Here is a 20,341-nt window from a genome sequence, read left to right as displayed (position 1 = left end):
TCAGTGCTGCTTCTCTTGTTGAAGATGTCCTGATCATGAAATTAAATCCTCGTGGCATTTCCAGTAAACCACCTATGTGCTGACAAATACTGAGTTCATACGTTTAGATTTTTATAAGGAACAAATTACATCAACTGTATCCCTTGTATTAAATGTCTTTATTTCTAGTGATGAAGAGTTATTCCAGTATTTAGTGGAATAGTCTTTGAATACTCTTATCAAGTATTTAATGGAATACTCCTTGAACATGAACTTCACATGAACTTTATGAATTTAGGGGATTGGATCTTAAATGAGGAATCTGACTTCAAGATTTCAAGACATTCTTTGTCATGTTTGGGTTGTATGAGGATTTTTGTTTGTTTTCACACTACCTGAGGGTACTACTTGACTTTCTTTGGGGTTTTGTTCTATGTCTTCAGAATTACCGCTTCTGAAATTTTACTGTCTCTAATGACAATATGCTGCAGTTCCAGAACACGTTCATGTGCATCCCTGTACTGCTGTGAATTACATACTTTCCTAATAAACCTCTTCTAGGGATAATATTCTTTGAGATGCAAACAGTGAAGGGTTGGTAAAAGAATTTTTAATCATAAGGTTTAGTGTGGTACAAAGAGGGGCCGTCAATAAATGCCATTTTTCTTATTGTAACCTCGCTTGTCCTGTATCTTTTACATTGTTTAGAATCTCTAAACTAATCGGTCCAGCTGTCTCTTCTCTCCTGTTCCTCACATTCAAGTCAGAGAAATCACTCTCTAGCAAAGCTGCCCCATTTCATGGCCATTTTGTCTAGACCACCACAGTCTCCCCTTACAGTTTTTAGGCACAGTTCAGAGGTTAGCAAGAGCCCAGGAATGGAGAGTTGGATGTCGCCACCATCTCTTTGTTTTACTGTATGCATGTAGGCTGTTTCATGCAATCAGGCCCTGTGGCCAAAGAAAACCTACAAGTATTAAGAGAGGTACGTGTATCCTTTGTGGTTTAACATAGCTGAGTCAGCAGTCTGGCCAAAAAGACATGCATTTATTGACTATAAAGGTCATTAAAACTCAGTACCAGTTTGTTCAATCAGTCACCTTGAAGTACTTCAAAGAGAACTTGTTCAGTTTTATCATGAATGGTTATTGACCCCTGTATAGAGAATCATTTGGATGTTATCTCTCCAATACATGCTGTGGCCCTGTTACGAATTAAAAAGTCTAATCTGCAGAAGAGGTCTCACTATCACACATAGGTATCATTGCAGAAGGATGACAAGAAAAGCATAATACCAGAAACCAAATGAAGTTAACAACGTGCATTTTGGGGGTCTGAAATGTATTTTTTCTGCCTAGTGAACTGAGGATAAACAAAACGTATGTGTAAAAGTCACTGCATGTCCAATTCTAAATTCATACTGGATCTAGAAAATCAGCATTTCTCTCTTCAGAAGCTAATAATAGTGTCACTAAAGTCTAGATTTGTCATAATAAATTTTGTGACTCTTAAGTAAGAGTAGTGTTACAGTTTGTCCTTTACCTGGTTTCAGGGTTAAGAATATTTTATTCTTTCCCAAAATCTTAATTTATACTTGATAAAGAAGTCTGCATAATCTGATTATTATATTTTGAATCTTCTGACTTGAAAGCCCACCCAGGAAGAGGTCTGAGTTGAGTTTATAACACAACAGCAGGAAGAATTATGGCAATCGAGATGGAAAAGGCCAAGGTACTCAGGGCCTTCTTTGCCTCAGTCTTTACTGGTAAGACTGGCCTTCAGGAATCCCAGAAATCAGTAGGAAAGCTTGGAGCATGGCAGACTTACCCTCTAACCCTTGGGAGAGGGGTAACAGGTTAGGGACCTTCATCTCTGGAAAGGTGATGGAGCAAGTAATCCTGGAACCAGTTTCCAGATACAGAGGTAGATGACTGGGAGAAGTCAGCGTGTTTATGTGACATATCGTGCTTGGCCAACTCAGAAACCTTCTACAGTAAGGTAACTGGCTTGGTGGATGAGGTGGATGATGCGAGAGGAGATGATGAGGTTTATCTCAACTTCAGAAAGGCTTTTTGAAGGTATTTCCTGTAACATCCCCATAGACAAACTAATGAAATACAAACTAGATGAAACGACAGTGAGGTGGGTTGAAAACTGAGCTGCCAGGCCAAAAGGGTTGTGATTGGTGACATGAAGTCTACCTTGAGGTCAGTCACCACCAGTGGGCTCCAGAGGTCAGGACTGGGGCCATCCTGTTTAATGGGAATCTCATGAAGCTCATCAAAAGGAAAAGTAAACCTGATCGAATTTTACCCCAATTTTGCTCAATGTGTCCCCTGTTACTTCTACAAGTACTTTGGTTCATCACCAACTCTGTGTTACTGGAGGTCATAACAATTCTCTTAGTCCACTTTCCAAAACTATTTTGGTGTTTGTGGAATCTCCTGGTTCTTCCTTTTGTTGACAATCTTGCCCAGTGAATGTTATCAGAAAAACATCATCTACTTTTTTGCTTTTTTTTGTGTGTGAAAGATAAATGATAAAACTGTCAAAACAATCCTGTAGACCTACATTAAATTTCATTGTGTGTTGCCTGTAGGCAATGGCTGTTGTTGCAGGAGCGGCAGACACCTTTGTCTTTTTCATCTCCTTTGTTTTCCTCTACTCCAGATCCCTGGGGGGAATTGGAGAAGGAGCTTCCACATACAGCAGTGTTGCTCCATTCTCAAAACAGAGGTCTAGAGGGAACAGGTGCAGTTCCTTATCAGATTTGTCATCTTAAAGAAAAAGGAAGGGTTTTGTTTGTTTTTATTTTTTTATTAGATAGCTTCAGGTACTCGTAATAATCCCACTTGCATGTACAGGCTGCTAAATTTAGCACCTAAATCAGTGTTTAGGGGCATTAATATTTTGTAACATTAGGTTGGGCTTGAAGATGAGGACAGTGAAAAATGGCTTTGTGCTCTCCCCGTAGCTCAGTTTTACATCTTAAGGCTTGCTAGCCACAGCAGAGGAGCAGTCTGATGAGAAAGCCAGCATCACTCTTTCTGGGGTTATAACTAGGAGTGCTGTCAGATCTGGACAACCAGGTGGAACTCATCTTTCCAAAGCCAGACATTTGCTGAATAGATGTCCATGCCTAAGGCAGTCATTTCCAGCTCCCTCTACGGTCACTGGAGAGAAGTGGGTCTATGTCATCTGTTGTAGATGTCAGCATTAAATGGGGTGAATCAGCCCTAATTTCCGTGTGCTGCGTAGTTGATGTCCAAGCTGAGTAACTGAATTTGGGGTTGTTTTATTGTAAACACCTGCATTTAATCAAATAAATCCTACCTCTGCAGCCTACCTTCAGCTTTTCTATTTTAGCCAAGCAAGGGATCATGTACAGACACATAAAGAGTGTGAAAGGGTAAATTCTTCTGTGCTTCCATTCTTTCATACTATGATGTTACCAAGTGTTTCTCCTGTGCAAACAATATTGCTAGCCCACACATTGATGATTCATAAGCCAAGCTCTCAAAAACGTGACAGGATCATTTCTGAAACCTCACATTTAAAAATAATAAAGCATGGGCTCGTGTGCTTCTCAGTCGTAAGTTATTGTGGTCTTTTTAAAATAATTATTAGTTATAATGCTTGTTTGCATTTATCAACACTCATTTCATTTTATTTTTAATAAAGCATTATTGACCCTTTTGCATACTAGATGATGTTTGCTAACACAAAATTCAAATACCTTGAACATAAAGTACTTCTTTATACGCAACAGTATTTCTGGAATTCCATCAGTTGTGTGGGCCACATCCTGCAGGTTTTTTGTCAACCAGGGTTTCGTGCTGAGGTGCCTCACGTGCAGAATATACAAGCTGTCACTAGCATTGCTGCCAATTGCCATTGCTGCTAGTTGCCAGCTGCTTTAAGTAACTTCTTATGGGTATTCAATCATATCAGCATCATGCAGTGTGACATCCTTACTTCCTCACTACCCTGTAAATATATAATATATATATATATATATAATACATATATGTATATTATGGTATATAATTGCATATGTATATATATAAATTCCCTTGTCTTATATCCATATCCATGCATACCTAACAGAATCCTGGAAAACAAGAAAATGCAAAATATAGCAAAGCATAATATGTACTTAAGAGTGTAAATGAGAGACCTGGCTTAAAAGTAGAGGTAAGGACACATGGGACCTCTAGCAGTAGTCTGGTACAGTGTTTTATCTTCTAGGGAAGCTTCCCCCAAAACCAACAGGATGGTATTGTCTTCTTTTATTTGTTGCTCGTGTTTTGAGCAACCTTAGAGTAAATGAATGTCACAGAAAGTGTTCTGCATTTAATTACGGTGATTCTGACAGAATCACAGAATTTCTAGGCTGGAAGAGACCTCAAGATCATCAAGTCCAACCTCTGACCTAATGCTAACAGTCCCCACTAAACCATATCCCTAAGCTCTACATCTAAATGTCTTTTAAAGACTTCCAGGGGTGGTGACTCCACCACCTCCCTGGGCAGCCCGTTCCAGTGCCTAACAACCCTTTCGATAAAGAAGTTCTTCCTAACATCTAACCTAAAGCTCCCCTGGCGCAACTTAAGCCCATTCCCCCTCGTCCTGTCACCAGGCACGTGGGAGAACAGGCCAACCCCCACCTCACTACAGCCTCCTTTGAGGTATCTGTAGAGAGCGATAAGGTCGCCCCTGAGCCTCCTCTTCTCCAGGCTGAACAAGCCCAGCTCCCTCAGCCGCTCCTCGTAGGACTTGTTCTCCAGGCCCCTCACCAGCTTCGTCACCCTTCTCTGGACCTGCTCAAGCACCTCGATGTCCTTCTTGTAGCCCAAAACTGAAGACAGTACTCGAGGTGCGGCCTCACCAGAGCCGAGTACAGGGGGAAAAGACTTGCAATATGTACAGCAGTACAGTATGTCCTTGTTGTGAAGATTGCCCCTGAGTGTCAGAAGATACTCAAATGTCGTGGTCTAGAATGACCTTTCAAAGAGCTGAAGATTTTTTTTGTTTGAAGGTTCTATTGTTTTGTGAAGAGCAGAATAAGATTTCACTCAGATTTTTTGTGGATGATCTCGATGTAAACAAACTACTGTGAAGAGGGATTATAATTAGTTGTGTGTACAATATGAATGACAGTTATGTTCATTACAATATTTTGAGTTCAAATTAATATTCCATGGCATGCTCAGTGCTATTTCTGAGCATCAGGTGCTGAATGCATATTCATTTCATGCAATATATTATGAGCACGCTTCTTTTTAACAACCATTGATTTGTTCAATATTTGTTTTAAGATGAATTTGAAGAGGATGCTGCATGGATGTTCCTTTCCATATCCCCAAAGAAACATATTAAAAGGGAAAACTGTGTATAAACATACATATCAATAAGTGAATCCTATCTGAGGTATTTAATTCATGGTTCCTTTTTTTTTAAATTTATTTTCAAAGGTCACGGTATCTTCATCTATTCAGCAGCTCAGATTCACTTGAGGTACAGATTGTCAGCTATGTGTCCATGGGAACAGCTACACTGAAGAACTGATAACAGAGGATATTTCGGCTCCCTTATTCTCTGGAGCTGACTTTCCTCACTTAAGTGTTTCATTAGGTAGATTCTGCCTTGCTGGCACAGCAAGTCTGTGTGGGCTATTTTACCACCAGTGTTTATCCCATGGCAGAAAGCTTCACCAAATACATGTAAATTTACTTTTATATACCCATACCCTAGAACTATAGAGTGGATTTTGCTTTAAGATTCTGTATGTATTTGGTTAGTAAAACTTGTTTGTTTTTCTCTTTACATCGTTTGCAATCTGTTTTTGTCTTATGTAGAGTAGGTAACATGGGATTCTGTATCAGTTTAATACCGTAATCTGCTGACAAAACCTCACAGAAACAAATATGAGTTGTGGTAGTTGCTCGTTAATAATAGTGTACAGCCAGTTGTCCACATAGATGGATATCTTAGTGTAAATATTTTGATGTGACTGTATGTTATTGAGAATTATTAGAGAGTATTGCATATATATGTATGTGCATGTGAGATGTTATGTTTGCATCTTATAGGTGGAGTCAGCTCTAGTCTATGTTAGCATTTGTGAATGGTTTAATTTGGATCTAGTGTACTTATAATAGCTCTGAGCTGCCGGAAGGGTGTTTCTGTTTTGTCTGGCAACTCTGAATTTACTGTAAGTGGACCAGAAGTAAATAAATTCTCTGGTCTAACCTATGCAGGAGATCTGACTGATTATAGAGGTCTGTTGTGGCTCTTAAAACCTTTAAGCTCATTGTTTGGCAGTGCTGCCTGCAATTAGGTCCTAGAATGCGCCTGTTCCTGGAGCAGCCAAAGTTTAGCAATGGCTCAGCCAGAGGGGTAGCTTGGAAGAATGTTCTTCAACAAAACACAGTGCCTGTTGTAGGTGGTTGGAAACACAAATTAGCACTGTTGGGAGAGCTATTTGACTATGTAATACCTATGAAAGTGTACCTTTGTTGTTTCTTTTTTTCCACTTTAAAAAAAAAAATGGTTTCCTTCACTTCTTTCCCCACCTAAACATCTATACCTCTATGCAGCCTCCTTTGTGTTAATAATAACGATGGTACGTCTCTATGATGAGATTCATTGCTTCATTGGTCAACTGAAGCCCCTACCATATTTCCCAAAATACACAAACACTAGGTCAAATTCCTGCTCCAGAATAGTGCCAGCCTAAGAGACCTGATGGAAATGTGGGGGGAAGGAAGAAGATGGAAGGACTTCACACCTTTTCCATCAGTAGCACAGTTGTAGACTGGTTTAAGTCAAACATGACAACACACCCTAAGTCAGATCTTTGATGTTACTGGAATAGGAAGAAATATTCTCACGTTCTTGGGGAAGTTTCAGCTTTGGATGCTGGCTGTACTGATGCTATGCTTGCAGTTCACTGAATTAGTCAGGAGCTAGTGATGACCTCCCTAGATCTGTGAGAGAGTTCAGGTAAGGTTCGTGCATCAGTGACCTGTGTGAGGTGGCAGGATACCGTGTCACTGAGCACCGCTACTCCAGCGTGAGCTCCAATTCCACACCCAGGAGCACAGCTCCCCACACCATGGCCCCAAGGACTCTGTGCCCCCCCAGATTCCATGAGAAGCCTCGGAGCAGGTGGATCCTGGCTGTTTTTTAGGATCGATGTTCTCTACTGAACTAGGCTGTTAGGAAATTTAACCGATAAAGACTTACACGTCATTTCATGTTCTACAGATTTACACATCTTATTCAAATACTGAAATAAGCATCCCGTGTCAGTGGATTGTTTCCAGTTATATGCCCTTTACCTGGGATTTCATTTCACAGCTCAGAAGCCAATCCAGAGGTGAAGAGGAAGAAGCCCATTTTCCTCATTGAATCTATTGAAATAAAAAGCACGGAGGAGGATGAGAGCTCATTTTAATAACTTTAAAAACATGGGTTTAGATTTTCAAAGCCTTTAATGATGCAGTAGACAAACAGCTATTAGGAGTTCGATCCTTAGCCAGACTAGGCACTTAATAATCTACAAAGCAACTGTTAGAAATTTCAGGAGCTGAATACCTGTGAAAACCGAGCCAGTGGTGACTCAGTATCATTAATCATTTTAAGTGTAGTTAAAGGAACTGTAATTACCACTGTCTTTGCTAGGAAAACATTTAGTTTTAAGTGTGACATCTTTGTGTGCATTCTTCCCTGGGTACTAAGCCTAAAATAATGTTGTTTTCTCAGTAAAATAGGAAACAGATTTAAAGTTTTGTTTTGTACATTTTTTCACTGAATTGCAATTTCCATTCAAATCTAGCATGAGAGAAGTTTAGAGTAACATTATCCTCTTACGCTGGTAGTATACATCATTTGCCTTTTTCTACAGTAAGCAGGCAGCTGTGTCAGAAGCCACAGACATTATTTTCTAGGTTAGTGAGAAGGGACAGACTCTGAAGGATATAAAGGACCCAATTATGAAGGCTGCATGTGTTTAACCTTACCTCTGAGAAGAAAAGGGTGCTTCTCTAGAGAAGAAGCAAGTCAAAGGTTGCTGGAGCTCTATAACTATGGCCTGGGTCCAGGTGGGAACACTGCTATTGTAAAACCTTCACCACAGCACAAGATAGCCCTTACACATGCTCATCTGTTAAAACTTATTATGTTGAGGGGGAAAAAAATACAGCAAAGAAAAACTTTGTCTGTAATTGAGTTCTCTCCTCCCACAGGTTACTGTGCAGGTGAAACAGCATGTGCTACATGCTTATAGAAAAAAAAGTTTTCTTCTTACTCTTTAAAAACATCATGAAAATATTTTGCAAGTCAGAACAAGTGTTCTTATGTAAGACCAGTGAGTTTTGTTTTGTTTTGCTTTTTTTTTTTTTTTTAAGCAGAGTTTTAGCTCCTATCTATCAAGCCTCGAAGCCTGCAGTTGTGCAAGCATTACATAACAAACCCCTTTCCTCCTGTCTCACTGCTGCTTGCTTGCCCAGGAGGTTTATACCCAAGGGGATTTCAAAACTCCCTAAACCTTTCCCTTCAACAACTGCTTGGGATTGGGGTGTTTTCCTGGCATCACTTCTAAGAATTGAGAAAACAATTTTGAGTAGCAACAGGAGAGCGCAATGGCAGAAGCTGTAACCCCAGGGTTGTCTGCACGTAACGAGCAAGGACTGGAGGGGATAACAGGCACCAGACACAGAAAGTTCACTGTGAAATCTGATGGCCTGACTTTTCTTGACACTACCTCACCACAGTCATTCATAGAGTTGCTGTGAGACTATTGGTGATTGGAGTCATGACGATTTTTGCAGATAGCTAGCTGTGTTTACTTGGATATGCAGTATTCTCAAAAGGATGAAGGCGATTGACAACTTGCTATTAAAGGTGTCAGGTGAGCTAAGAAGTGTCTGTGTGCACACCGTGTTTATAAACTGCAGTCAGGGGAAGAAGAAGAATTTCTTGGTCAACCACTTGGCATGACTTCTTAGGTAATCCTGATTTTCTGAAGCATTTCTTCATCCTACCTTGAAACAAAAAAGAAGTTTAAAAAGTTATAGATGTTATCTAGCTGAGTAATCAGGTCACTGCTCCAGCTAGAGGTAGTGCTCGCCTGAGCTACCTGAATCTGAACTTTGAATCTTTGGTAGCATTTCTGAGTAAAATGAGAAAAAAGCTGCTTGTCCCGTAACAAACCAAGGCTCCTGCCTGCCAAGCAGTTCACTTGTAGCAAAGGCGTGATTCCTCTTCCGAAGGATGAGCAGTCTTGTTTGAAACGGTATGTGGCAATATGTGCGAGAGAAGTGCGGAAAGCTGATGCCGTGATACATACAATTTGACACTGCTGGATCATTTGAAAGAGCAGCAAAAACTGTCGATAGTTATCTGAAGTCAGCTAATCCTGACGCGAGCTCGGTTTCCCTGCTTTAGCTCGCTAATTCCTTTGCAGGTGTTGTGAGAGATAGCGTTTTTTTGAATAATTCAGAGTGAATGTTTTATAGATAAAACCCATACGGGGTGGAGGTGTTTATGCTACAGGGAGTGCTTGTGCTGCCCCAGACCTGAGCCCGACTGGTCTGGCAGCCTCTTTGATAGCAGGCAGCGCATGACACCTGATAGGAAGGTGGAAGAGGCAGCAAATGTACCACAGGCTGACCCCCTGTCCACCTTACCGTGATCTGTAATATAGGGAAGTTGGCTGAAACTCTTCCAAAAGGTTTATTCTCATTTTACGAAGAAAGTAAAAAATCAGTTTCTAAGGTTGATGTTACTGGTGGAGCAAAGGGACGTAATTGGGAGGATATCTTCGTGCACAGTAATGAAGATGGTGAGGTGTGAGTGTCCAAATAGGTCAGTCAGAAAGGAAGAAGTGTTAATAATTAAAGACAAAACTAGAGAACGGAAAGGAAAGTTTAAAAAAAGAACAAGTAAGCAAGTAGCTTATCACAAGAACATCTTACTTTAAATCGGAGAGAGCTTTAGGAACTGCTGTGGTAGAATTAAGAGAAAGAAGACCTGTCTGCAAATGTATTTGGGATTCTGGAAAACATTTATGTTAAAAATCACATTACAAGAAGTGCATAGAGGTAGGAAGAATTGTCTGCTGAGCCGTGGACTGGTATTTGAGAGCAAATTGGAGCACTGAAAATTCCTGCCCCTAATTAGATGTTCAATGGAAACATCATACAAATGCAGCATGGTATGGGAGCTATCTTGCAGAGAATGTTGAGCATTTCATTCTGCAGGGGAGACAAATTCAGGAAAACAAAAGGGTGTGATGTGGTTCACGTTTGGGCAGGGACGCTTTGGTTGTGGGATCAGTTGTGCCTCTGTGGATAGGTGCAAGTGGCTCCTTGTCCGCTCCCTCTGCTCCTTGGCAGCATCTCCAGCACTTCTCTGGTGAAGGACCTGGAGCACAAGTCCTGTGAGGAGCAGCTGAGGGAACAGGGAGTGTTCATTCTGGAGAAGAGGAGGCTCAGGGGAGACCTCATTGCTCTCTGCAACTGCCTGAAAGGAAGGTTTGGGTTGCTGGGGGTCGGCCTCTGCTCACTGGTAACTGGTGATAGGACTGGAAGGAATGGCCTCAAGCTGTGCCAGGGGAGGTTCAGGTTGGCAATGAGGAGACATTTCTGCTCAGAAAGAGCAGTCAGGCACTGGGACGGGTTGCCCAGGGAGGTGGTGGAGTCACCGTCCCTGGGGGTGTTCAAGGAGAGGTTGGACGTGGTGCTTGGGGACGTGGTTTGGTGGGCGACATTGGTGGTAGGGGATGGTTGGACCAGATGGTCTTGGAGGGCTTTTCCAACCCTAATGATTCTGTGATTCTATTCTATGATTGTAAGGTCAGGAGCTTTTCCTAAAGCAGGTTCCCAGCTGTCTGCCTCCTGCCCACACTGGGGAGGAGGGGACATGGTGTGTCCCCGTCATCAGGTCCAGGGAGAGGAGGAGGAATCCAGGCCCGAACCTCAGGGAATGCAGGTTAATGGGCAGCGCTGGAATGGGGATAAGAGAGGAGAAGCTGAGAAGTCTGATGATCTCAGCTGTAATAGCATGCAGTAATTGTTAGACATCCCTAGAGACCCTATAGAAACTCGCAATATCTAGTGATCAGCGTGCTCCAACCCTTCCCCTTCCTGCCTTGTACTTATCTCTCTTCTTGCAGGGCTTGCTGTGAGGATGGTGTAAGAGATAAAGCTACGTTGTGGAAGGGAAGTGGAAGAGGCCCTGAGTATCACCCTCAGTTTTTGACTATTTTGGGGTTGGGTCTATGCATTGTGTAATGAAATTTCATACCAAGAGGAAAAGAGTGACAGCCACCGCTCCTGGCTTCTCTTTTTCCAAGATCCGTGACCTAGTGCAAATCTTTTAGGCGTAAATTACCTCATGGAAATTAAGCTTTGAGTGGGTGGTTGGGGTTCTGTCACTAATCTTGTCTCTGAAACAGGCACCCAAAGTTAGAGGCGCTGCCAAGGGTTGTTTGGAAATTTCCTGCTTTCAAGAAGTTCTGCAAAATTACATCATGCTGGGACGTTTGGGGAGTAAGTTACATAATTTTACCTACAATATAGATAAGGACTTGTAACAAAATAGAGAAGGAAATTAGTTTAAAGGATTATAATAACAGAAATCAGCTTGTTCAGGGAAGGTGCCTGGAGACTGCAAGGTGAAGAGAAGGGAGCAAATACTGCTCAGACTGTTCTTCATGCCTGCTGATCCCTGTAGGCTGTGCTTGGAGGATGCAGGCAGCATTTTGACCTACGCAGCAGGATTTCTTGTGTCTGTGTTGCCTGAGTCCACGCCCCAGTGATAATTGTGAAGATTTTAAACTGGCTCACAGGGCTGTGTGGTGTTAGCACATGTATGGGAGGTCTGGGCGAATGAAGAGCCTGCAGAGTCCTAAGAGAACATCCCAGTGTGACAGCTCCAAAACAAATCAAGGGAAGGATAACAGTACTGTGAGTCTGGAAGGCATAATTCCAGCATTAACTAGTTAATCCTCCGTGAAATCCTTAGTAGGTGGTTATGATATGTTATTTCCAGGTACCAGCCTGTCACAAACTGCTTCTGATCCATACAATTGCTCTCATGAATCCTCTGAACAAACTGAGGATGGGAGCAGGATGATACATGAATAATACAAATTATTTTATGTGATTTTATCCAGACTGCCTTCTATCCTTTTTTTCCAGAAATACAGACTTGTAGTTTCTTTGCTCCTATCCTCCATTCCGACACAGTTTGCCATGTAAATATGCATTCCCTATGCATTGTTATTTACTGTCCTGCTTCTGCTTGTTTTGCTTTCCATCACTAGGTGGCAATATGTTAACAGTCAGTTACAAACAGAAGGCAAAACAAAATGGTGCAGCAAAAAAAATATTGATACATAAAACTAAGGAGGATTTCTAATGCTTTATTTATAGCTTTTCACGTTAAATCGGGTTTGCTTAATGAAATCTTACTTTGTGCAGTGCTTTCTTGTCGATCTGTACTTTTAATTTGGACCCTAAATTGTTTTACACTAAATTGTGTGACACTTTAGGTGCTTAGAGTTCAGTTGATTTAGGTAACGATTTCGGTTTTCATTTTAACAGAGGATATTAGCAAAACATGTGTACAAGCTGCTTGTTAATGTTTAGCTTGAAATGTATCATGTTATGCAAGTTGTAGAGAGAAAAACAAACCTTCCAAATATTTTAATGGAAGGAAAAAAAGTTCATAAACTCAACAAATGCCAAGTTGAAGAAAAAAAAACTCACTACATATAAATGTTGTTGTCTTTTTCTGAGTACATGTAAAAATATTATTTCATTTTTTATTTCTGGCTCACATGTGGGCTTATCAGTTTACAATTAATACAAAGACATTAATTTTTTGTGTGTTTTTTTTTTTTTTACTCTCCTTCCGAAACCAGTGGGAGGAAATCAGGTACTTAAATGTAAAAAATGTAAAGTGTACATTTATACTTTAATTTACAATACTAAAGTGTAAAAATGGCACCTAAATGTAGGTGTCCAGCAGAAAGCCTCCAACTACTGCTTCCCAAGGCTGTGGACTTAATGTAAGTCTTACATTTGCCAGTCTCAGTGAATTGCTCACATGCCTCAGGGTATCTAAAATGGCACTAGATGCCTATATTTAGGCACCTGAATGCCATCCCATTATGACCAGCATGCATCTGAATGCCAGTGCAGTCTTTTGTAGAGAGGTTCCAAGTAGTTTATAAAAGAAAGGAATGTGAAATCATGAATGCAATGCAATATAACCCAGGATATGATAATATAACGGATCCTTTTTGGTTTTATCTGTTATGTGTGTTCTGTACTGGAACCCTGTGGGTCTGGGAATCATTATTTGCTTTATATTGTGCAGAAGAACTAGACCATGGCAAAACCACAGGGATGCTAATATGCAGTCCTTACTGTAGTTCTTTGCTAAAAAAAACTACAGAAAGCCAAACTTTTATACAAGCTATACCAATGTAAATCCAAGCTAATTTCATGGAAATCAGAGGCATAGGTATAACTCAAGGCTAGAAGGACAAAGCTTTTGACCCAAATTAAGGAGGAAACGCTGTATGAGTTGGAGAAGCTGTAGAAAATCAAAAAGAGTGTTAAAACTTCCAGTAGTTCAGTAAAGCTAGCGTTGGCTTTGGGATCTGTGTCTACATCACTGCCTTGAAGCTGTGGGGAGCTGAGCAGGAGTGGATTGACTGACACCTAGCAAAGAGAGAAGCAAGGCATTAAGCACAAACTAGGCCAAAAAAAAAAAAAAAAAGTCTTTTGCTTATGCGTTTTTTTGGATTAGATCACTGTGTTTTATTGATGGAGTTTGAACAAACATCCTTACAAATGAAAAATATAAGTACTTGCTATGTAAGGTTAAAGACTCATTCTGTTTGCAGCAAGTAAGGAACCCGGTGATCCACTTTGATTCTGCAACTAGAAGAAAAGCCTTAAAGGCTTCAGCAACTCTTTGCATTTAGCCTGAGATTTTGAAGAGTTCAGATTGCAAAAGCCAAACAGATCTTTTCATACCAAACCAAAATGAGCTCTGAAAACTTGTGCAAGGACTGTGCAGTATTTATCTTGCCAAATGCTTTTTTAAGGATGCCTGCATGTGGTGCTCAGAACATAGAGGACTAAAGTGCCTGTTGTATTGCTGGTATAAATAGTGGTCACAAAAAATGTGAACAAAATGGGTACCTATACCGCCAAATACTGAGAATCTAAATAAAGTGCCCGATTTACCAAAGTAGCTACCCTAAGTATCATGTGTAGATAGTGAAGAGAAATGGGCTGTTTGGGAAAGTGATTGTGCTCTGTACTGGAACTCTTGGGAATGCTTGACTCATGCTGAAGGCACTCACCTCCCAATGTTGGCATCTAAATTGGATGCCTCAAGATAGATATTGTGAGCACCTCCAGCACTATGTATTCTTGTTATTTTCTTTTCTTTGCTTGAGTGAAGGTTTTGGAAGGCTATTTCTCAGATGTTTTGCAGTGAAAATAGCTTTTCATGCAGGGTGCTGGTCACAGAAACACTTCTGACTCTGGTGACACGCAGCTTATCCCAACCTGTTTTTTCTAAAGCTGAGGCATGGAAATTTCATAGACTTTGTTCTGCCACAGAAGGATATAATGCAGGAATCTGTGACTCCTGGATATGTCCTACCTCTGATCTCAGAAGGCAGATGAGGCAAGAGAAGGTGGACTGCATGTCAGTCACAAGAGCAAAGTTTGAGTTGCGTAGAAATGTTTGTAATTGAAGTAATGCTTCTGCTATCTTGGTAATCAGCAGGTGCTTCATCATGGTAGGCTTTATATTTTAGATCTTTGATATGTTATCTAGGTGCAAAAAAACGTTATATTATCATTAACTTACAAACTCCCATGTAGCCGTATCATAAATCAAATACGTAAAACTCTAGTATTCGGTATTAGAAAGCCTATTACACTGACAGATTTTGTACACTTATGCCAGACTGTTCTCTACAAGCTGAAGTACGTAATTGAATTCTGAATATCATAAAGTCAACACGAATTAAAGTAGAAGCTGTATAACTTCAAAACTTGTTAGTCTTGTCAGCCTCCCTCGAAGAAGTTTCGAGCATTGCATTGGAACGGTGCCGTTTCTGCCATTTCTCTGTGTTACACCTGTTTTGGGAGTGTTTCCAAGATGTGACCAAAACCATTACCAGGGGGGCAATTTTGCCTCATGAAGATCATCAGACTGATGAGTTGTAAGCATTGCTCTGTGGGACTGAAAGCAGTTATTTAGGCTGTACCTCTGTACACGTGCATTCGGTATGAACTCTTACAGACAAGGCCAAAAATGCACAATCTAAGAGTGGTGGCATTTCTCTTTAATATGCTTTGTCTCAAGACATCCATTAAGTTGTTAAATACTTCCCTGCAATAGTGCATTTTGAGAGGAAATGTATTATTCAGAAAGAATATTATAGAGTGAACTCAGTGAGACTCTGTGTGTTAATGTGGTGATATGATGTTAAAAGAAGATTATTATACATGAAATGGAATTTGTCTCAAAATCACTTCGGAAGAAGTCAGTAAAAAGGTGCTAGGGGATAATGCTGCTGTTTCAAGACTGAATATAGGTATCCTTTTTAATATTACTACACAGGGACATGCCAGTAGGCATTGGGTGACACCTTAAGGTCCCAGACACAAATTGTGCTTACAGATGTCAAACCCGACTTTGGATGGGACAGCCCGTGTGCTTCAGCACTGGATGATTTAAAGCCAAGAGATGGTGCAAGCATCCCAGTGCGTCCGACCAGTCACCCATCTCACCTGGTAATCCCCTCCCAATGGGAGCTGAAGAAGATGATGCTATTTGGGAAGAGCACACATGAACGTAGTCAGTTCATGCAGCCCTTCCCTCCATGCTCCCCAGCACATCCCTTTGTTGTATTAGAGGTGTCGCAGGGAAGTACATACCTGCCTGGTTCTTCATAGACCTGAATTTCTGTTTTTTATGAGATTTTGAAACCGCTGGTGCTTTCTCCCTCTGTGACCTCCGATGGCAGCAAGCTCTAGAAGCTCACAACTTCCTGAAGAAAGAAACACTTTATTTTGTCTGTTTTAAATTGATCTCCCAGTCATTTCATTCAATGCTCCACTGTTCTTCTGGAAAAGGACTGCAGAGTGTATTGGATGTGTCACCTTTCCATCATTAGTGAAGACGTTAGGAGCTTGGATGTCGGAGTGTAGAACTATGGTGAGCACTATCAAAAGTTCAGCAGAGTAAGGATGTGCGAAGGAAATAAAAGCAAATGGTTGAGTGTCCTTGGCCATTTAAAATTTTTAGACCAGAGCACAGATTTTTAAGGGTCTAATATTCAGTGAGGATGAGAAGAAGATGCAACCACTACCTAAGAGAGAATGCCTTGCCTTTGTTTTCAATAAGAACCAGGCCTTAACTACAGGAACAGTAGGAGGCATAATACCAAAAAAAAATAAATATATATATATATCAATTATGAGGTGAAAGCAGAACAGAAAACCTTCATATTCTTCTTTAAAAATCACATAGCTTCCCCTTCATAATAATAGAAGAGCAACCCTATGAAGTTGCTGATCAGGTCATATTTTTTTATTGAATCTAGCAGAAGACAGATTCTGCCTGGTAAATATAAACCAGAGAATTTGTGAGGAAAAAATGATCCAGACCAACAGAAGGACCACTTGACCTCAGCCATGTTTAAGGCTTTGAAACAAAACTTGGTGGGATTATAACTAAGGTTGTGAATTTAAATGGAAACAGAAAAAAATGCAATAGGGATTTTGTAAAGATAAATATTTGCAAATTGAACTTGGATCTTTATTTTCAGGAAAAAAAATGAGATAAAATCAATGTATCAGAGATCTTTAGAAATGCTTTTCATGTGGCACCACAAAGGAAATCTTTGCCTAAACACTCAAACACAGGAATCAATGCAATACAGGGTGTGGGGAGCTACGACAGGGCTCTCAGAAAAAGAAATTGAGGGCCCAGAGAGACAGAAAGGGGATGACATTTTTACCAGTATAGGGAGGAAGAGCTGATCAGATCTCTTTGATAGCTGCTGCAATCACACGTGAACTCCCTGAACATTTCTGATTATCTGTGTTCAAGAAGGGGAGTAAACTGGTTTTGAGTAACCTTAAGACTAAGAATTGAAAGAAGGTTTATAAAGTGAGCTCCCACAACAGGCTGCCTTTACTGGGGACACAAAACCTTATCTCCAGATGTGTTGTGTTTACAAGAGCCATTTAACATATTTTCAGTGAGAACCACAAGAACTTGGACTCGGTGACCCTTGTGCGCCTCAGCTTTCAATCCAGAGATCAAATATTGTGCATGCTGAACTAAAAATAACGTGTAAATATAACCACTGGCAAAGTTTTTTGAAGAATCAGCAGCAGACAAGCTACATTTTGGCTCAGATGCTCTAATTCTGAGATGATGCAGGAAATTTATTCCACAAGTGAGAAAAGAAGTGCTGTTACTCCCAGAAAATAGTGTCTTGAAGGATGATACCAAGAATATATGAAAAAAAAAATGGGAAAGAGATGCTTCTTATTTTTCTTTATTGTCATTAAGATGTGCATGGTTGTGTGTTGTGATTATTAAAAATAAAACCTTAAGAATGTGGGAATAGCAATTAAATATTTTGTAGGAAACACAGAGAGATTAAGAAGCAGTGAATTGCCTCTGCCTCATTTTCTTATATTAATTCAGCTTGCCCTCCTTTCTTTAAAAAAAATAAACATTATTCAAGATAAAAATGACATCAAACTGAGAATTGTCTGTGGCTCTTTTGGAGATGAATAGTGAGCAGGGAGCTGCCTCTTTTATTTGCCATCACACATTCAGCTTGCTGTCTCTCATCTTTTGTTTAAAAAAAAAAAAAAAAGAAAAAGTCGAGAAAAAATGACATGTTTTTCTGTCACCAGGAAAGAAAAGCAGAACCAGGCAGCCTAAACGCCTTGGGTTTAGTGCTCTGGAAGTGCTTCTCTTGTGCAACTGGGCTGACGGATTGCCTTTTTTTTTTTTTTTTAACGTCACTGCAATCAGATCTATGGGCGCAGCGCTGCTTTACCGCAGCGTGATGCAGTTGTGTACAGTTCAGCGTGCTCCTCTTGGAAGCGGGCGGAAGGAGAGCAGCTGACCAGAGCATGCGGAGGATATTCATTAGAGGTTGTGGTGTTGTTGTTTTTTCTCCCTAAAGCGAAACAGTCCGTGTGAGATTCCTACAGCTGTGGAAGAGACGCGTTCAGAGGGGCTTCGAGCTGATCCTGTGTTTGCGAGAGGAGGTGCAGACACGCAGGCTGTCAGCTTCTGATGGAAAAAAGCTTCAGACAGGCAGACTGCACGTTATTCAAAGCACAGCTCAGGCACCCTTCAAGAAGACACTCTCGCTGTGCTTATGGAACAAGTGCTGGGGTCCTGCACATGCCTTAACCGACCGGGAGAGATTTGCCCAGTTGAGGAGTGGAATAAATGAAAACCCACATTGAGGGGGCGGGGGAATAAAATCCTCCGCAGATACAATTCACTACAAGCCCCGAAGGAACAGCAAAGGACAGAACCTCATGGTGTGTTTTTGTTGTTGTTGAGCTTTTTTTTTTTTTTTTTCAAATGAGCTTACCTACCATGAACGGAAGAAGTGGATCTGCGGAGACTTCATTTCCTCCTCTGACCCCTCGTTTACATCACTAACTGGTGACAGTCACATCTACATACATAGTACCTGCCACTTCAGCTGCTCAGAATTATAGAAGCCTCTTTGTATGCAGCAGACATGGCTAGCCAGCAGGATTCAGGCTTCTTTGAAATCAGTATCAAATATTTACTGAAATCCTGGAGCAATAGTGAGTAGCAGAAGAGTAATCTTTTCATATTACGCATTGCTTGGGAAATAGCTAGGATAACCTAAGGGATGAGATCTTAATAATTTTGTATGTTTGTGTTATATAAACCAAATTTTTTTTTTTTTGCTTTTGTCAGCTCTAAAAAATCAGTGTCAGAGATTTCAATAGGTTTCATTAACTGCAAAGACTGTAATGAGATTATACTAGATTTTGCTTGATTGAATTCTGAAGTTAGGCTGCTTTCTGGCTCTCTCTGATAGTACATTGCAGGGAGTGCATTCCAAACAGCATTTCCTGCCTACATGTTTATTTGATTTGTCCAGGCTTTATCTAAATATTTTTGAAAATGCTGCTTAATCACAAGGGCGTGGCATTGCTCAGAAGTTGCTTTTTATTAATCGTGCACCAAGGACAAAAATATGATGGTTTACTTCAGGTCTGAAAGTCATTGTATTAATGTGATCAAAAGCCAAACATGGGTTACTTATAGCTGCTCTTCCCACCCTCTATGCTTAATTTCAGAATCTTATGCAATATTTCCATCCAGAAAGAACCCATCTGTTTATCTAATCCAGGCTGGGTTATACAGAATGTAAACAAATGGCATTTTGGGCTTCCTTGCTCTTTTCAGTATTGCTGTTCCTGATGTCTGTTGCTGTTTAAATCAATCACTCTTCTGATTTTTAGCTATATTATATAATAAAGATTGCTGAATAAAATTTAGTGCTTACAGATACAGTCAGATCAGGTAAAGCCTTGGGATAACTCTGCCAGAAATTTGCTTTTTAACTTAAGATACACGAACAGTATATTCCTTTTCCATCTGAGCTTGCATTAACAGTGCTAGATCTCCATAATTAACTGTTTTACAAAGATAGAAGACAAAGATAGAAGACAATGTCTCTGGAAAAATCCAACTTGGTTACGTATGCAGTAAGGTTCTGATCATCCCACTATCTATAATTTAATAACTTCTGCATAAGAGACTAGTATTTTAAAATCCTGTGTTATAAAAAAATGCAGTATCTGCTTCATGCAAGGCATGTATCTGAATACCTGCAAAGAAATAAAAATAACTATTAGATGTGTGTCATCCTAGGCTTGTCTTCATTACATGATATCCATAGAAACTGTATTTTTCCAGGTCATTTGTAACCTCAGTAACACCGTAGTGCTTGTTTGAATCTGTTTTTCTACCACAAGTGTGAAGCCACCAGGGAATAATGCTATTACCTAAACAGCATTGCTTATCTGCCCTACTTCTAAAACATTTTGTGCATAATTCAAGTCAGAATTGGAAGGGAGTTCTGTGATTTATTCACCTTTTTGGACTAATCTTAATTAATGAAAACCTAAGTGTGTATTGTGACAACACATCTATTATAACAAGCTACTCCCAGTTTATGACAGAAGACAAACAAGTCACTTGCATGGTGCAGGAATCAAATCAGTTCTGGCATTATTTTTAC

At 40.3% G+C, this 20,341-nt stretch overlaps 1 protein-coding gene across 13 annotated transcripts in view; it reads left to right on the top strand.

The window, feature by feature from the left end:
• Positions 1-20,341, top strand: part of FRY (FRY microtubule binding protein) — a 234,580-nt gene that overhangs the window by 53,737 nt on the left and 160,502 nt on the right. The window contains exon 1 of one of the 13 annotated variants that reach the window (XM_072032627.1): positions 18,067-18,872. The exons of 10 other annotated variants lie outside the window; for them this stretch is intronic. In XM_072032627.1, the coding sequence (XP_071888728.1) occupies positions 18,803-18,872 (70 nt within the window). In that variant the 5' untranslated portion in view covers positions 18,067-18,802. Of the gene's footprint in view, positions 1-18,066; positions 18,873-20,341 lie in introns of those variants that run through there. 2 more of the 13 variants (XM_072032634.1, XM_072032629.1) reach the window with 2 other exon arrangements.

Source organism: Anas platyrhynchos, chromosome 1 (assembly GCF_047663525.1).
Source record: "Anas platyrhynchos isolate ZD024472 breed Pekin duck chromosome 1, IASCAAS_PekinDuck_T2T, whole genome shotgun sequence".
NCBI lineage: Eukaryota > Metazoa > Chordata > Aves > Anseriformes > Anatidae > Anas > Anas platyrhynchos.
This window is presented reverse-complemented; position numbering and strand designations above follow the sequence as displayed.